The sequence below is a fragment of the Nycticebus coucang genome, chromosome 19, assembly GCF_027406575.1.
Source record: "Nycticebus coucang isolate mNycCou1 chromosome 19, mNycCou1.pri, whole genome shotgun sequence".
Lineage (NCBI taxonomy): Eukaryota > Metazoa > Chordata > Mammalia > Primates > Lorisidae > Nycticebus > Nycticebus coucang.
Window position 1 is genome coordinate 15,338,586 of NC_069798.1, and position 15,255 is coordinate 15,353,840.

The 15,255-nt window shown below is 42.8% G+C and overlaps 1 protein-coding gene across 3 annotated transcripts in view; it reads right to left on the reverse strand.

The window, feature by feature from the left end:
• Window positions 1-15,255, reverse strand: part of ANKRD29 (ankyrin repeat domain 29) — a 63,306-nt gene that overhangs the window by 8,140 nt on the left and 39,911 nt on the right. For all 3 annotated transcript variants that reach the window (XM_053571683.1, XM_053571684.1, XM_053571685.1), the window contains 3 exons: window positions 7,497-7,595; window positions 5,936-6,031; window positions 2,721-2,819 (listed from right to left, as the gene is read on the reverse strand). In XM_053571683.1, the coding sequence (XP_053427658.1) occupies window positions 2,721-2,819; window positions 5,936-6,031; window positions 7,497-7,595 (294 nt within the window). The remainder of the gene's footprint in view (window positions 1-2,720; window positions 2,820-5,935; window positions 6,032-7,496; window positions 7,596-15,255) is intronic.

Consider the following 15,255-nt stretch of genomic DNA (forward strand, 5'->3'; position numbering starts at 1 on the left):
CAATGCTGGGATTACATGTGTGAGCCAACACACCCCAAAAAAGGGAGGCCATTAAAAGATAAAATGGCACATGGAATGGAGGAGGGTGCTTGGATATAGATGTTTCCTGGGTCAAATATTTTTTTCTCCTGCAGTTAAGCCTGGAACTCGAGTTGCTTCATCTGGAACCTTGAACCTAGGTGAAGCTTCTGCAAACTCCACCTAACCAGGCTGGATCCTGCTCCCTGATCTCCACCTGCTGGTTGGGACATCACTTGTTGGAGTTAAGAATTTTCCACAAGAGGTCTGCTGGGCAGCATGTAGCTGCAGCCCTGTCCACCACATGGCACTCTTGATGCTAATGTTGGATTTACTAAAGAACAAACTGCCATGCTATGCTACGACAGAACAGGAGCCCCAGTGTGGGGTCAGTTTCTACTGTTAGCTCCATTCTTGCAGGAATAGACATGTATAGGCCTAACACCTGAGCCTACAGGTAAATGTTTGTGGTAAACAGACCTTAGCTGTGTGCAGTCTCCAAGTAAACACTAGGAATAACTGAGATGTCTACATTAGTCTCTATTAGTCCTTGGTAAGCAGACTGGCAGGTGGCCAGAAGGTCACTACAGTCAGGCAGAAAGGAGCTAAGAAATTAAACTCTGCCTACCAGTCTGCTGACTTACTGCCTTGAGTGACCATCTCCAAGAATGTCCATATTCTTTGTTATTGAAAACAGCTTTATACCCTTAAACTGTGTCGTCAATCACATGACCATTACCTGTGTCATCCATGCAGTTCTGGGGACCTGGTCCAATCCCTTCTCTTTCCCTGGTGAACCCCACTGAGTTTGCAGATGGCTGAGGCTGTGCCCCAGGATACCCCCTAATGGACATTTACAGCATCAAACCACTGTATGTCCCTACTGTTCCTGAGAGAAGATGTGTTTTGAGTGCTCAGTTGGGGGTGCCGGGAACACCAGACCCCTGCACTCAGAAGGATGGCTATAGTGTGAGGCGCAGATCCACTGGTCAGCCCTCTCCTCAGGCATCTGCCTTGAAGCCCCAGGGCAGAAGACTTGGAGCTCCTAGAGCAGATGAGTGCTTCTGGACTAGCTTAGAAATTGCTTTGTCTGCGATGCCTAGAATAGCATTCTTTACTTCTCTGTTTATAACTCCTGTCACTCTGTATTGCAATTACTTGTTTAATTATCTTTATTCCCCACTAAACTCTGACCTCACTAAAAGCACAGACTGTCTGACTATTATTCACCATTGTATCCTCAGCACAGAGCACAGTGCCTGGGTCTAGAAGCTGCTCAGTGTTTGTGGAAGAATGAATGAAGGCCAAAAATACCCCTTTGAGAGTGCTGGGGGGCTGGAATCCCAACACCCTTGCTTCTGGAGGTGTCATTGAAAAGACTGGTTCTTATGGGGTGGCTGGTGGTTGAGAGGTCACTTTCCTGGCAGCTACTCCCAGGTTTTTAAGGGCTTCCGCAGTATGTGGCTCCAACATGAGTGCCCACACACACATCCACGTGATTTTAGGGAGAGTACAAAGCCTAGCATATTACCCATTGGAAATGACCCATAATCATTACTTCTGATGGTTCTTCTATTATTCCAGCGGACACAGAGAAATTGCATTTTTCAGTTTCTATATAAATTTACTAACATTTCCCCCCTGCCTTAGTTCAGTATTGCAGAGCTCACCAACAAAGATTGATTTCTTTAGGAATTCTGTGTGGGAGGTCTAAAGATAAGATCTGAAGAAAGGTACCTGTGACTTCATCTGGCTTATTACAGCCAGGCCAACTAATGGAAAACAAATCAAAATACCTCAGGAGAGATAAGCAGAAATGCTATCTTCAAGTGATTCATCGGTAGAAGTGGGGAGATAATACTTCTACATGCTAATTAAAATTAAAAGTTACCTTTGGCATGTTGTTTAATTGGCACTGCTTAATGGTTTCTTTTTAAAATTTCATGAAATATGTTTTTTTATCTTGTTTTAAAAATCTAACTCAGTAGTAGACAGTTATAAAAATTCACAGGATGTAAGCGTAAATTAACAGTTGCTTTTCACACCTTCCCCTATCAATAAGCATCAATCTCACTTCCTCCTTCAACAGTGGGTAGTTTAAGTGCCTTTTCTGGAGAGCTTTCCTGCAATCTGTACAAGTGCAGGATGCTGAATAGGAGGACATGCAATTACAATCACTTTTTTCCTACTTTGAGTGTGGACCCTCCCACCTACAAGTTTTGCCCAATTGTAAATTAAGGATTTAGAACTAGAAAAGAAAATGGGTTGTTTTTTAAAACAGCGGTGTGTATACTCCTATTAACAATATAAAGGCAACATTTCCCCCATGTAGTCACCAAATACAGCACAGGTAATTCTCAAGATTATGACTATCCAACTTATGGGGTTGGTGATAAACTACCAGAACTTTGATGTTTTTAGGGCATGTCTTTGATGACAGAACAATACTACTCCAATCATGACTGCCCTCCTCTTTCCCCACACCTCTGCCAGGAGGCTGCACCCTTGTTAACTGAAAACCATCAATGATACACTGTTTTTCATACAAGTCCCTGGCTCATTAATCACCTATTCATAGCAACCTTGTATGGCCTTATTATACAAAGAATGAAGATGGGGACTGGAGCCAGAGAGATATTTTTCATGGTTTAGAAGGATGCTGAAAGGAGCCCGAGGGAGTAAAAGATGGATTAAGTGAGTACCTTGTTTCTCAGGGATGGGTCCGCCCCTGCTTCCAGGAGCAGTGCAACTGTTTTAATATTTCCACTGAGCACGGCCGCGTGGAGCGCCGATGTCCCATTCTAAGAGAAAATGACAGTGTGTGTCAGAAGGGAGTTGATGGTCACCAGCACTTTGCTGGTTTTTCATCATACGCCTAGTGTAACATCAGAAGTTTACTCTTCCTTATTAGGCCTTATACGTCTCAAAGTCACATGAACACCTATATGGCGTCCTCAGATATGTATAAATATTGCTAACATTTTTTTACAAGTGAAACAAGGAATCTGGTCCGGGGGCACATGATTTCATGGTCACTCAGTCAGTTTTATATTCTTTAGAATTTGCTGCAGAAAAAAACAGCAATGCTGTGCCAAACATTTTTTGTTCTTCAAGAACAACACATAAGGGTATATAGCTCATCCCCTGGGTGAAGGGCTCAAAACTTGAACTTTGCCTTAGAAACTCAAACAATGTAACTTAATCATTTGCATCCTTTTATTAACCTGAAATAATAATAATAAAAGAAAAACACATATAGTCTTTTTACTTTTGGTGAGCCACTTCCATCAAGGTGGGAGGAATCCCTAGTTTTGCCAGCCTAGGAAGGCAGGAGAGTGAGACTGGAGTCTTGGGGCTTAAGGGGAAGAGGAGTATGTGGGATGAGGCAATGCCCCTGAGCTCTGAGTTGCAGCATTTCTGAACACAGAAGGTCCTTGTAGATGGGCTTCTAAGGTTTTATGAAATTCCTGCAAATATGTATTGAAATAAGGAAGTAGCTACACGTGGCAAATAGCTGGATCATGGCGGGAAGGGAAAGAATACAACCAACTAATATAAGAACAATGGGCAGTTACATGATAATGGTTCCAGAAGGTATATATGCCTACAAACAATACCTAAATGTAAGCTTAGTTTTCTAATTAATTAGTCATAATAAAAATCACTTTTGTTTTATAAAAGAATAAATATCATACTTAGAGAAAAATTCCAGCCAGGTAGCTTTTTTCTATGGTTGCTTCTATAACACACACACACACACACACACACACATATATATGTATAATAACTGACTAAACTGTTAACATTTCACTTCCTGTCAACTTCACCTATTTGAAACATGGCTAAAATAAACAAACTAAGCCAAAAGAGAACCGTTTGAAACAAGACTAGATTTTGCAAAGTCCTTTTCCAAAGTTTGTTTCTTTTGTTCATGGAATTCACTTTCATAGATGGTTTATTCTTACTTTACAAACAATTTCAGCAAATGCAGCTTTCTGGCTTCCAAGCTCATGGGAGATTAGGACAGGAGAGAGGGACCGACATACTGATAACACCACTTCCGTATCAGCCAACAGCAAGAGTGGAGTCTAAACCCACAAAGTGTCCACAAAGCTTCTGGGGTCACTCAGGGCCAAGTATATTTTAGGCACATTGATAAACTCTGAGGGCAAGGCCCCCAAACTGCTAAGCCACCATGTCAACTTACAACAGATTTGATGTCTGTATATTTTAGGGGTCAGCAAACTATGACCTGTGGGTCAAATCCAGCCTGCTACCTGTTTTTGTAAGTCTTGTAAGCTAAGAATTTTCTTTACATTTAAAAATGATTTTAAAAAGATTAAAATAAGGACACTATTTTGAAAGATGCAAAAATATGAAATTATATAATATAAATACATATCCACAAGTAAAATTTTATGAGAATATAGCCACATTCTTTTTTTTTTTTTTTTCTTTTTGCAGTTTTTGCCAGAGCCAATTTGAACCCACCACCTCCAGTATATGGGGCCGGTGCCCTACTCCTTAAGCCACAGGCACCGCTCCCAACACATTCTTTTTTTTTATCTTTTTTTTTTTTTGTCTTTTATGTGGCTGCTTTCCTGCTACCGTAACAGAGTTGAGCAGTTGGAGAGTTGTAAAGCTCACAAAACCTAAAACATTTATAGTCTTGTTCTTTGCAGAAAAAGTTTGCTGAACCCTAGTACATCCCACAGGTTATAAATAATTTAATCCAAAATAATTAAAAGTTAAAAAAGAGTTTTGGGGCTCTGTTTTCTAGGAGACGCAGGTCTCCAGATTGATATATATATTTTTGAAGCTTCCAGATGTTTCAGGCTTATTTTATTTCACTGAGGGTAACAAAACAGAGTGGTTCTTTGCTCAGGATAATGAAGAGAAGGAACGTAAGTGTCTGATCTTCCTTCATTGCACAGATCTTCCAAGTGATATCAATATGACCTTTTGTATTCCATTATCTATAAATACTGTTACAATATGAAAACATATTGTTTAGTAATAAAGACTTTCATCAACAGTAAAAAAAAAAAACAATATCGACATGGTTTACTGTACAATTTGATAACTTCATTACCACTGTCTAATTTTTTTTATGGAAAACTAGGTAGTGACAGACTTTAGTTCACTATTTTATAACCTTCCTATTTCTGCCAATGCTCATGGATCACCAGAAGGTGTAGATGTGTTTTTCTTTTTCTTTTTTTTTAAAAAATTTTTATTTTTATTTTTAATTTCAGTGTGCTTCTTCATTCTTCTTTGTTTGAAGTACTCCTTTTTTGTTGATTTTCTTCTTTCTCCTGCGGTGCTGGCTGTTTTTGATGTTGTTAGTAGAGACGGGGTCTTACTCTGGCTCACTGCTGTTACATACAGGTCTCGAACCTCTGAGCTCAGGCAATCCACCCGCCTCGGCCTCCCACAGTGCTGGGACTACAGGTGCGAGCCACCACGCCCGGCCATAGATGTGTTTTTCATAAATACAACTGACCAGGCTAATTATACCCAAATTCTACTGCAATCCCCAAGTATGGATGGATTCCTTATGTTTTAACTTCTCTTTCTCTCTCTCTCTCTTTTTTTTTTTTTTGAGACAGCATCTCACTTTGTTACCCTTGGTAGAATGCCGTGGCATCATAGCTCACAGTAACCTCAAACTCTTGGGCTCAAGTGATCCTCTTGCCTTAGCCTCCCAAATAGCTGGGACTACAGGTGCCGCCACAACACCCAGCTGTTTTTAGAGACGAGGTCTCGCTTTTGCTCAGGCTTGCCTGGAACTCCTGAGCTCAGGCAATCCACTTGCCTCAGCCTCCCAGAGTGGTAGGATTTCAGGTGTGCGCCACCACGCCTGGCCTTAACTTCTCTCTTTTATAGGTTGGTGGTAAAATTTCTCTTTAGGTCTTACCTTCAAAATACCAAGAGAGGGTGAGAATTTAAGCAGCTCCTCTATAACATCATTATACCCTTCGTTGGCTGCTTTCAATAATGCTGTTGTGCCATCCTTAACAAAAGGAGGGAAATAAAAGTTGATTGTTAACATATGTCTGCGTTGGCTGAGAACTGGCAGTGTGATCACCAGAAACAGGCAGAATTGTGTAAATGAAACAGATCCGCAGCATTGCTTAATCTAGGGGCTTTTTAGAGCATATTAATTCTTCATGAAAGAAGATCAGACCAAATATGTGACTGTTTATATTATCTTAGAACCCTGACATTTGGGAAATCATGCTCCTCCAGTCCTTTTAAATGCTGAGTAAGGGAGAAAGAAAATTTCAAGGTCACTGACAGACCAAAGGGGCATTCTCTGCTGTTATGACTTAACAGAAATTGTTTAGATGTTTTAATGATTTGAATTATTGTTGAACTGTATTTACTGTTTTAAAAATTTATACTACCTTGTCCTAGACTGTTCTAGGGATCCATCTACCTGTATGGAGGGGAGAGGGTCAGGGGAGATGACTGAAAACCACTATAGAAGGTCTAAAAGACAAATCCAAAAATTATAATATTCAGCTTTTGTCATTCTGTTTTGGTTTAAAAAGAGATTTTCCAAATTCCTTTTTTCCCCTTCCTTCATAGAGACCAGGGAGTTCAGGAGATGGAATTATGGCTCATTGTAGCCTAGAACTCCTGGACTCAAACCATCTCCCCCAGACTGGCTTCCTCAAACTCCGGGATTACAGGTGTGAGCCACCCCTGGGCTAGGCCTCAAATTTACCCCTTCTCTTGCTGTAACTATCAATGCTGTGTTTAGGGGATTCAGCTCACAGAGTTCACAATAGGCAAGGGACTATCTCCGCTGGCCACCAGAGCTCATCTCACATCGGGAAGAAGAAAGATGGGATTAGGGGATTTTGTTTTCTAGGGTCAGAGATTGTGGGAAGAAGAAAAAGCAGGAGGGCCATGAAGTGGTCAGGATGTGTGCTCTGAGTTCCCTTGTTAGGATTTAGAGTCAGAGAGGGCAAGGTGAGTCGCATAAGCCAGGGCAAAGAGACCAGACACAGTAAAACACAAAAAGCAAGCAGCACAGTGTGGCCAGGCTCCCCCTGAGCCACCCTTAGTTCTGTGGGGCCAAGAGCCTGCCGTGGGGCTAGTGGAGACCGCGCCAGCCGGGGCATGGCTGGGCCCCAGACCGCAGGCCCCGCATCACCCCGCTGCACTGTGGCCAGGGGCCAGCAGGAGGCGCAGCACCACGTAGGCGACAGTCCCCCACCTCAGGCCCACCCCCACCGGACAGCCTGCTTCGGGTCTGCAGCTGCCCCCGCCCCCGGCCCAGGCTGACTCCGCCCTCTCAGTTCGCCCAGAAGTCGGCAGGGGCGGAGAGGAGAGAGACCCGGGCATCCGCAATCCGACCTTGACCTTGCTGTTCTACTAAACGGCAGGCGAAGGCTGGGGGGAACCCGGTGGTAGGCTGCAGACGCCCGGTGGGCCCCGCACCGGAGAAGCCGCGGCCCCGGGGCGCTCACCTTCCGCGCGGCGTCGCGGTCGGCCCCGCGCAGCAGCATCACCCGCACCGCCTCGCTGTGGCCCATCTGGGACGCGATCCACAGGGGCGCCGTCCCGTCCTGCGGGGAGAGCGGGTCGCGGGTCACAGGAGGGCTTAGCACAAAGTAAACACCCTGAGAATGAGCCCCCAGACCACAGGTGGCGCTTGCCAGCTGAGTCTGTCATCCAGGAGGAACTGGAGAGGAGCGTGTTCTTAACCCACCAGCACAGCAGGTATCCGGCAGGGCCCGGACTGCTTGAGTAATTGCCAAAATTCAACTGTTGGCTTATAAAACCATCCCCTTTAGGGCCGGCTTTTTTATCAAAAAGTGTGGTACAGACCACGTTAGGCTCAGGGGAGCGCAGAGTCACCAAATCTCCCAAACCCAGAGACAAGCCAACCTGTCCACCACGACCCCTTCAACTTCTTTGCTTTCCTGTGGATCGCACTCACCTTAAAGTTCGCCCTTTAACCTTGCTTACTGGGGATGCCTCATTTCCACAGAAAAGCGGGTTTCCTTAGACATGGGGTCTGTGGGTCAGAGAGCTCAAGACATTTCTCCTACTCACAGCTACATCACTTTTTAGGGGGCTTAGATTAATTTTACATAGAATGTGTTGTTGCATCTTCCAGGAAGTGATAAAACATTAACTAGTTGGACATCTCTGGGAATATTTCCTGTATATTATTACTGAACATCCTTCCCTCCCTAAACACCAGGCAGTGAAATATGCAAGGCACAGAGGTGGATGTGACACAGGGTGGTTCCTGCCAGACGGAGTGGAAACTGGGAAACCCTTCCAGGGCAGGAAGGGGGCAGGCAGGCAGATGTGAGAATCCTCGTCTCCCCTCTGCTCCTCTTTGCAGCCTACTTGAGTCTTGGGGAGCTGTAAGGGAAGGAGGAGTCAGATGTGGGCAGTAGAAATCCTAGATAAGTTATGGGGAATTACAGATAGGGAAGAATTTTCCCCTTTTCTAGGGATGAAATACTCTAGGAAAACTGCAAGCCTGCTAGAGAAACTCTGCCTAAAAGATAGAAGAGAAATGGCCTGACATACCCCCCAATCCCCATGGCCCACATCCTGAGCAGGGATCGTGGTAGGACCAGCACTGTGGTGGGACCAGCTGCATCCCTGGGATATCACTGTGGGACACTTGGACACAGGAAAGCCAGTACAAGGGCCAGGCATGCGTCTCCCCACCCACACCCTGGTGCCAGGGTGACAGCAGAACTCTAAGAACTTAGGTCACTTTGGAGACAAGTCCAGGAGGGAGCAGGATCCAGAAGTGGCTAAACTCAACCTCTGTGATAGTTATAGTAATACGGCAGCAAGACAGTTTTAGACAGATAAGAATGAATTACTCACAAAACAGGGGCTTGGGAGCAAAATGTTTCAGTTATGGAATATAAAGTTACATTTTCTGCTGTAGTGTGTAATTTCAACTCCAGCCAACTAGCTGAAGCATTATTGCCCATTGCCATTCTGAGAAAGGGTCAGAGGACAAGACGGCAGAGTGGGGTGGAAGAAGACGGCACTTCAGCAGCCCTGGGGGATCTGGAGGCTCCTAGGGGTGGTTAGAAGGCCAAAGACACTTTGCCCTACTTCATTCTTTTTCTTAGGATATTCTTGAATTTGAATATTACTTACCATTAGCAATGATAATACCTTAATTTGTACTTTTTGCTATATTGTGGATTTTAAAAAACATTATTAATTTTTAACAGCAATGATAATACTCATTAATTAGAATAGTCATGGTAGGTATAAAAAGCAATCACCATTTCCTGATTGTAAGACCTTAGGCAAATTACTGTCAGGCTCAGTGTCTGCTTTTGCAAAAATATTAGCTTCACAGGGATATTACTAGATGACAAAACATACAGAAAGCTGATAAGCATGAGGATTGGTTAATAGATGCCTGGAAAATGTTAATGGAATCTGCGTATTATTTATTATGGAATAATAAATAATGATGTCTCTCAATTTGTATTCTTGTTGATGAAACATTTCCATATGCTTTATTTAATTTGATTCTGCCAGGGACCCTGTGAGATAAATGATTTCAGCAGGCAGGAAGGATTGGGGAAATGAGATTTGGGGCTGCCTGTGTATTTCCTTACTGATTACTTTTCTGAATCTGATTCTTGAACCTGGAGAGTTGCATGTTGAGTTAAAGCATTATTTCCAAATCAAATTATTTATCCGTTGATTATCTAATTTATGGATTAGGAGAGATTTTCCTCTTCTTCTGCATACCTTAATATCCTCAATTTCTGTTTTCTCTTGTTTTTTTCCTTCTAGTATAATGGTCAGAGACTTCATTTTCATAATGAAAATGATGGAAATTAAGTTCATTTAGCCCCTTTTGCAGAGTTTTAGAAAAAGTCAAAATGGGAAAAAACATTTAAAAATATTTAAATGTGGCTCAGCACCTGTGGCTCAAGAGGCTAAGGCGCCAGTCACATACATCTGAGCTGGCAGGTTCGAATCTAGCCCGGGCCCTCCAACAACAATGACGGCTGCAACCAAAAAATAGCCGGGCGTTGTGGTGGGCGGCTGTAATCCCAGCTACTTGGGAGGCGGAGGCAGGAGACTCGCTTGCGCCCAAGAGTTGGAGGTTGCTGTGAGCTGTGATACCACAGCACTCTACCCAGGATGACAGTTTGAGGCTCTGTCTCAAAAAAAAAATTTTTTTTTTGGCCGGGGCTAGGTTTGAACCTGCCACTCCGGCATATGGGACTGGCACCCTACTCCTTGAGCCACAGGTGCCGCCCCCCCCCAAAAAATTATTTTTAATGTTTTTGAATACTTCTTGCCACAAAATATACAGTTTTTTATATATTAAATATGTAAAAAATATGTTAAATCAAGTAAATCACCATGAAGTTGCAACCTCTATGGCACTTTTTTTTTTTTTTGGTGTGCAAAAAAAGAGTGCAACTGATAAAGAGTTCTGATAGATGAAAGCTACACAGAGCCTTGGGGTTAATGTAAGAAAGATGAACATGTAATAGGCATAGCTAATGACTAAATAAGCTGATCGGATAGTAACGAATTCTCCACACCTACTGGTGTTCAACAGTGCCTAATTATTGCAGACAGGATCAAGTACGGATGGACGGTTAAACAGCGTTTCCTACAGTTCCCTTCAACTCTGTTATCCCCTCCTCTCATCTGAGATACTATAGTCAAGTTTCCTCTGGCACATTTTTATAGTTAGATCACAGCATGAGATGGTGTATATGACATGACTTTTTTCTGAATTATTAAAAGGTTTTTTTTGGTATCTGTATTATGTTAAGCTATACATATGGAATTTTATCTTAATTTTTGATTGTTGACAAAATAATTTTAGTTGTAAAATAGTACAATAATTTAAGGAACCACTCAAGGGCCATTTTTTTTTTTTTTTTGAGACCGCGTTTCACTTTGTCGCACTTGGTAGAGTTGTGGCATCACAGCTCACAGCAACCTCCAGCTCTTGGGCTTTCGTGATTCTCTTGCCTCAGCCTCTCGAGTAGCTGGGACTACAGGCGCCCGCCACAACACCCAGCTATCTTTTTGTTGTTATTGCAGTTTGGCCGGGGCTGGGTTTGAACTGGCCACCCTCGGCATATGGGGCCAGCGCCCTACGGCGCCCTCACTGAGCCACAGGCGCCACCCAAGGGCCATCTTTTTGATGGCCCAAAACACACATAGGCTAAACTGCGTTACCCTACACTGTTAATTTCTATTTTTTTTTTTTTTTTTTTGTAGAGACAGAGTCTCACTTTATGGCCCTCAATAGAGTGCCGTGGCCTCACACAGCTCACAGCAACCTCCAACTCCTGGGCTTAAGTGATTCTCTTTGCCTCAGCCTTCTGAGTAGCTGGGACTACAGGCGCCCGCCACAATGCCCGGCTATTTTTTGTTGTTGTTGTTGTTGCAGTTTGGCTGGGGCTGGGTTTGAACCCGCCACCTTCGGTATATGGGGCCGGCACCTTACCGACTGAGCCACAGGCGCCGCCCTGTTAATTTCTTTTTATTTTATTTATTTATTTATTTTTAGATAGAGTCTCACTATGTTGCCCTGGGTAGAGTACCGTGGAGTCACAGCTCACAGCAACCTCCAACTCTTGGGCTTAAGCAATTCTCTTGTCCCAGCCAAGTAGCTGGAATTACAGGTGCCCACCACAATGCCTGGTTATTTTTTGATTCTAGTTCTCATTGTTGTTTGGCAGGCCTGGGCTGGATTCGAACCCTCCAGCTCCAGTGTATGTGGCTGGCGCCCTAGCCGCTAAGCTACAGGCGCCGAGCCTCAATTTTTTTTTTAGTCAGAGAGTAATACTTACAGGTGGCCCAATCGGACAAGATTCGCCCTCACAGGCTTGTTTTCAGGTGTATACATATATAAACAGAGACAAAAACTACACATAAATAGAGACAAATACCATATATACATAAACAGACAGTAGGTGTGTACATAAATAGAAATAAAAGTTTGAACATAGGGGATCTCATTCTATTTTTTTGACCTCTGAGAAAAGAGTTTTAGTTGTTAAATGATATAGTAATTTAAGAATCTATTTAATGGCCATTTCTTTTCATTTTTAAGATTGTATAAAGATCAGGCCATGATACAGTACAACCTTATCTTTTTTTTGTTGTTTTTATAGGTGGGTACTTCTAAGATAATCATTTCGCAGGTTGTCCTCTGTCCTCTGGAACTAACAATTGAGCCCCATGTTTGGGATCCATGGAGAATATGGAAAATACCTCTAGGTAAGCAGAGGGGAACTCAAACCAGACAAGCCAGTCACTGTGGCTTGGTGCACAAAGATGAGCTGTAACAACACAGCTATCCTAAGAGTCTGGCTGAAGGATCTACAGACTTGGGGACTACATAGGAAATAGAAAAGTAGAAGCCAGTCAATGAAAAGGAGAGGGGAGAGAGAAATAAGGAGGGACTTCAAGACCACGGAGACCACATGGCTCACAAGAGAAAGTACAACCTTGGTTTTCGATGGGTTTGCTTTTCTGTGAGGTATAGATGGAAGATAAATGATAATAACAGCAATACTTATATTTAATAAGCAGCCAGTGTATAAGGTTGACAATTAAATTTGTGAACTCATCCTAGAAGAAATGCTATATGCCTCAATGCTGAATATCACTATATTTGCCTTTGAAGTACTCCCCTTGGGAAGCAATGCACCAAGGCCAGAGCCTAGTCCGCCCTTCAAAGCAATTTTGGAACTCTTTTTCTGGAATGGCCATACAAGGTCTGGCAATTAAGTTTGCAAATTCATCCTAGAAAAAGTGCTTTAAAGGGCAGACTAGGCACTGGCATTGGTGTGTAACTTCCCAAGGGGAGTACTTCGAAGGAGACCATAGTGATATTCAACCATGAGGTCTGTAGCACTTTTTCTAGGATGAGTTTGTGAACTTAATTGTCAGACCTGGTATATTAGTCCCTGCATTGAGAGTTTTGAGGGGATGATTTTAACTATCATAATTATCCTATGGCAAAGGCACTATTATTATTATTTTTTATTTTTTTTTTTTTGGCCGGGGCTGGGCTTGAACCCGCCACCTCCGGCATATGGGACCGGCGCCCTACACGTTGAGCCACAGGCGCCGCCCGGCACTATTATTTTTATTCTGGTTTTACAGATGGGAAAAACTCTGAGATTCATGGACAGTAAGTGACTTGTACAAGGTCATGTAGTTAACAAGAAACTGGAACTGTGTTTCATTTTTTAAAGATATTCACATGCCCCTAACTACCAAGCTGCTTCCCACCCAGAGCTGGGGGTCTGGCTCCCTAGCTGCCCCTATGTGCTGGAGCCTGGGCCCTCCACCTGGAGCCTTCTAGTTCCCAGGCACTGGCTGCTAAGTGCTGTAGGCTTCCAGACCGCCTAGGTGCTCTTCCCAAGCCACAGGGGTCTTCTGGCAGTTAAAACACCTTCTCTGAGTGTCTACCATGGGTGGAAGGAATAAGACAGAGCCACTGCCCTTGACAAGCAGTAGGTTCTTCCTAGGGCTGTCTGCTCCCATCCCAAACCCAGTCTGCTGGCTCTTCCTTCTCCCACTCCTCTCTGCTGGGTTCGCCCTTCTGAGCCACAGCAGAACATTTGCTTTCTGGGCTCTAGTAACTCAGCACACAAGTCCAACCCAAGGTGTTTGCTAGAGGAGATGCTTTATTAGACGGCTTTTCTACCAGGTTTCAAAGAAATACTAATTAGCACCTGCAGAGGACTCGGTAGAGATGAGTTACGACTGGTTGACCTTGGCTCTGGGCAAACAGAGTCAACCTTTGCCGCTCTATAAAAGTACTGTTTTAGTAAGGTGAGTGAGTTGAGTTGGGAAAAGTGTATGTCAGGCATTTTGTTGAAATAGCCATCTCAGTTACTGATTAAGAACAGTGACTCATATCAACTCTGGAAAGAAATGAAATTAAGTTTTAAGAGTGATTTGGATTTCAATTATTTCTGTGACTCTTGCCCTTTTCACCTAGACGATATAGAAGAAAAATGTTTCAAGTTGCTAATCAAGAATTCGGTCTTTCCATCATCTGGCTACGGTTTGCCTTGTAATTATGATTCCTCATCCCAAAGTACCGAGAAGGTCTTCATCTAGCTCTCAGTGATAGATTTACAAAGAAAAGTCATTCCCACTGCAGTTCAGATTCCCTGTAGTACAGATGGAATGTCAGCTGAGTAATTTTAATGCAACTTTCTTAACATCCTGTTACAGGACACCACAAAATGGTGGAACTCCAGAGAGTAGCCTTGCAATAATCATAAGTCAGATTTATCTAAAAATATTAAGAGATTAAACCAGGCAAATATCCTTCTCCTTGTTTTGGAAACTTAAGAATTTTTTGACAATGACTCAATGTGTTCAACTGAGATTTCAGAATAAAACACTGGTTTCCAGATGTCCTGTCTATAATGACATTCTATTATGTACAGGCCAATTTAATGGAAAATTTAATTTGACTTTGTTTTTAAAGAAAACCTCTTTATAACTTGCCACAAAGTCAGCTAGCACTGGTATCACTTTTGTCATATTTTTGGCACTCATTGTTTTCTTGGAACAGAATAAATATGCAGAACTTGGACTAGTCTGACCTGGATAGATAACAGCCTCCAGTTATAAGCTCAAAGTGGTCAAAATTATGATGAGCTGAGGGCACAGTGGAGTGAGTGTACTCTATAAAAAGGAAAAATTCCATTGCTTTTTTTCCCCCAAAGCAATTCTTATTTTATAAAACTCCTGTTCCTGAAAAGGAATGTTTAAGAGCTGGAGTGTTATAATAATTCAAAACTATCACATTAGATGCAGTCTCTGGAAGCCACAGCCTTGCTCCTTGACTGGAGGGCAGGTCCTCACGAATACCAGGCCATCCACTTTGACCAGGTTATCCTCACTCTTCAGGAATGAAAACCAGCTGTGTGTTGTGGCTACTGTTGCAATATTGGTTTACTCGTTAATAACATCATCACATGACTCATTTTTCAGTGTAAATGGGCACAACTCATGCAATATTTAAAATGTAATCTCTTATATCAACTTGGCTTTTTACAAATAGCACTTTAGGTATATAAATAATAAAATATGTTACAAATACATTTGTCAAAGTGCCAGAAGGCTATCCTAACAGACTTAATAATCTTGATCATCTTTCATTTCTAAGCTCATAATGGTGCCTTCAATAATAGCCTCCGATTCAAACTTACGCAATCTAAAAATAAC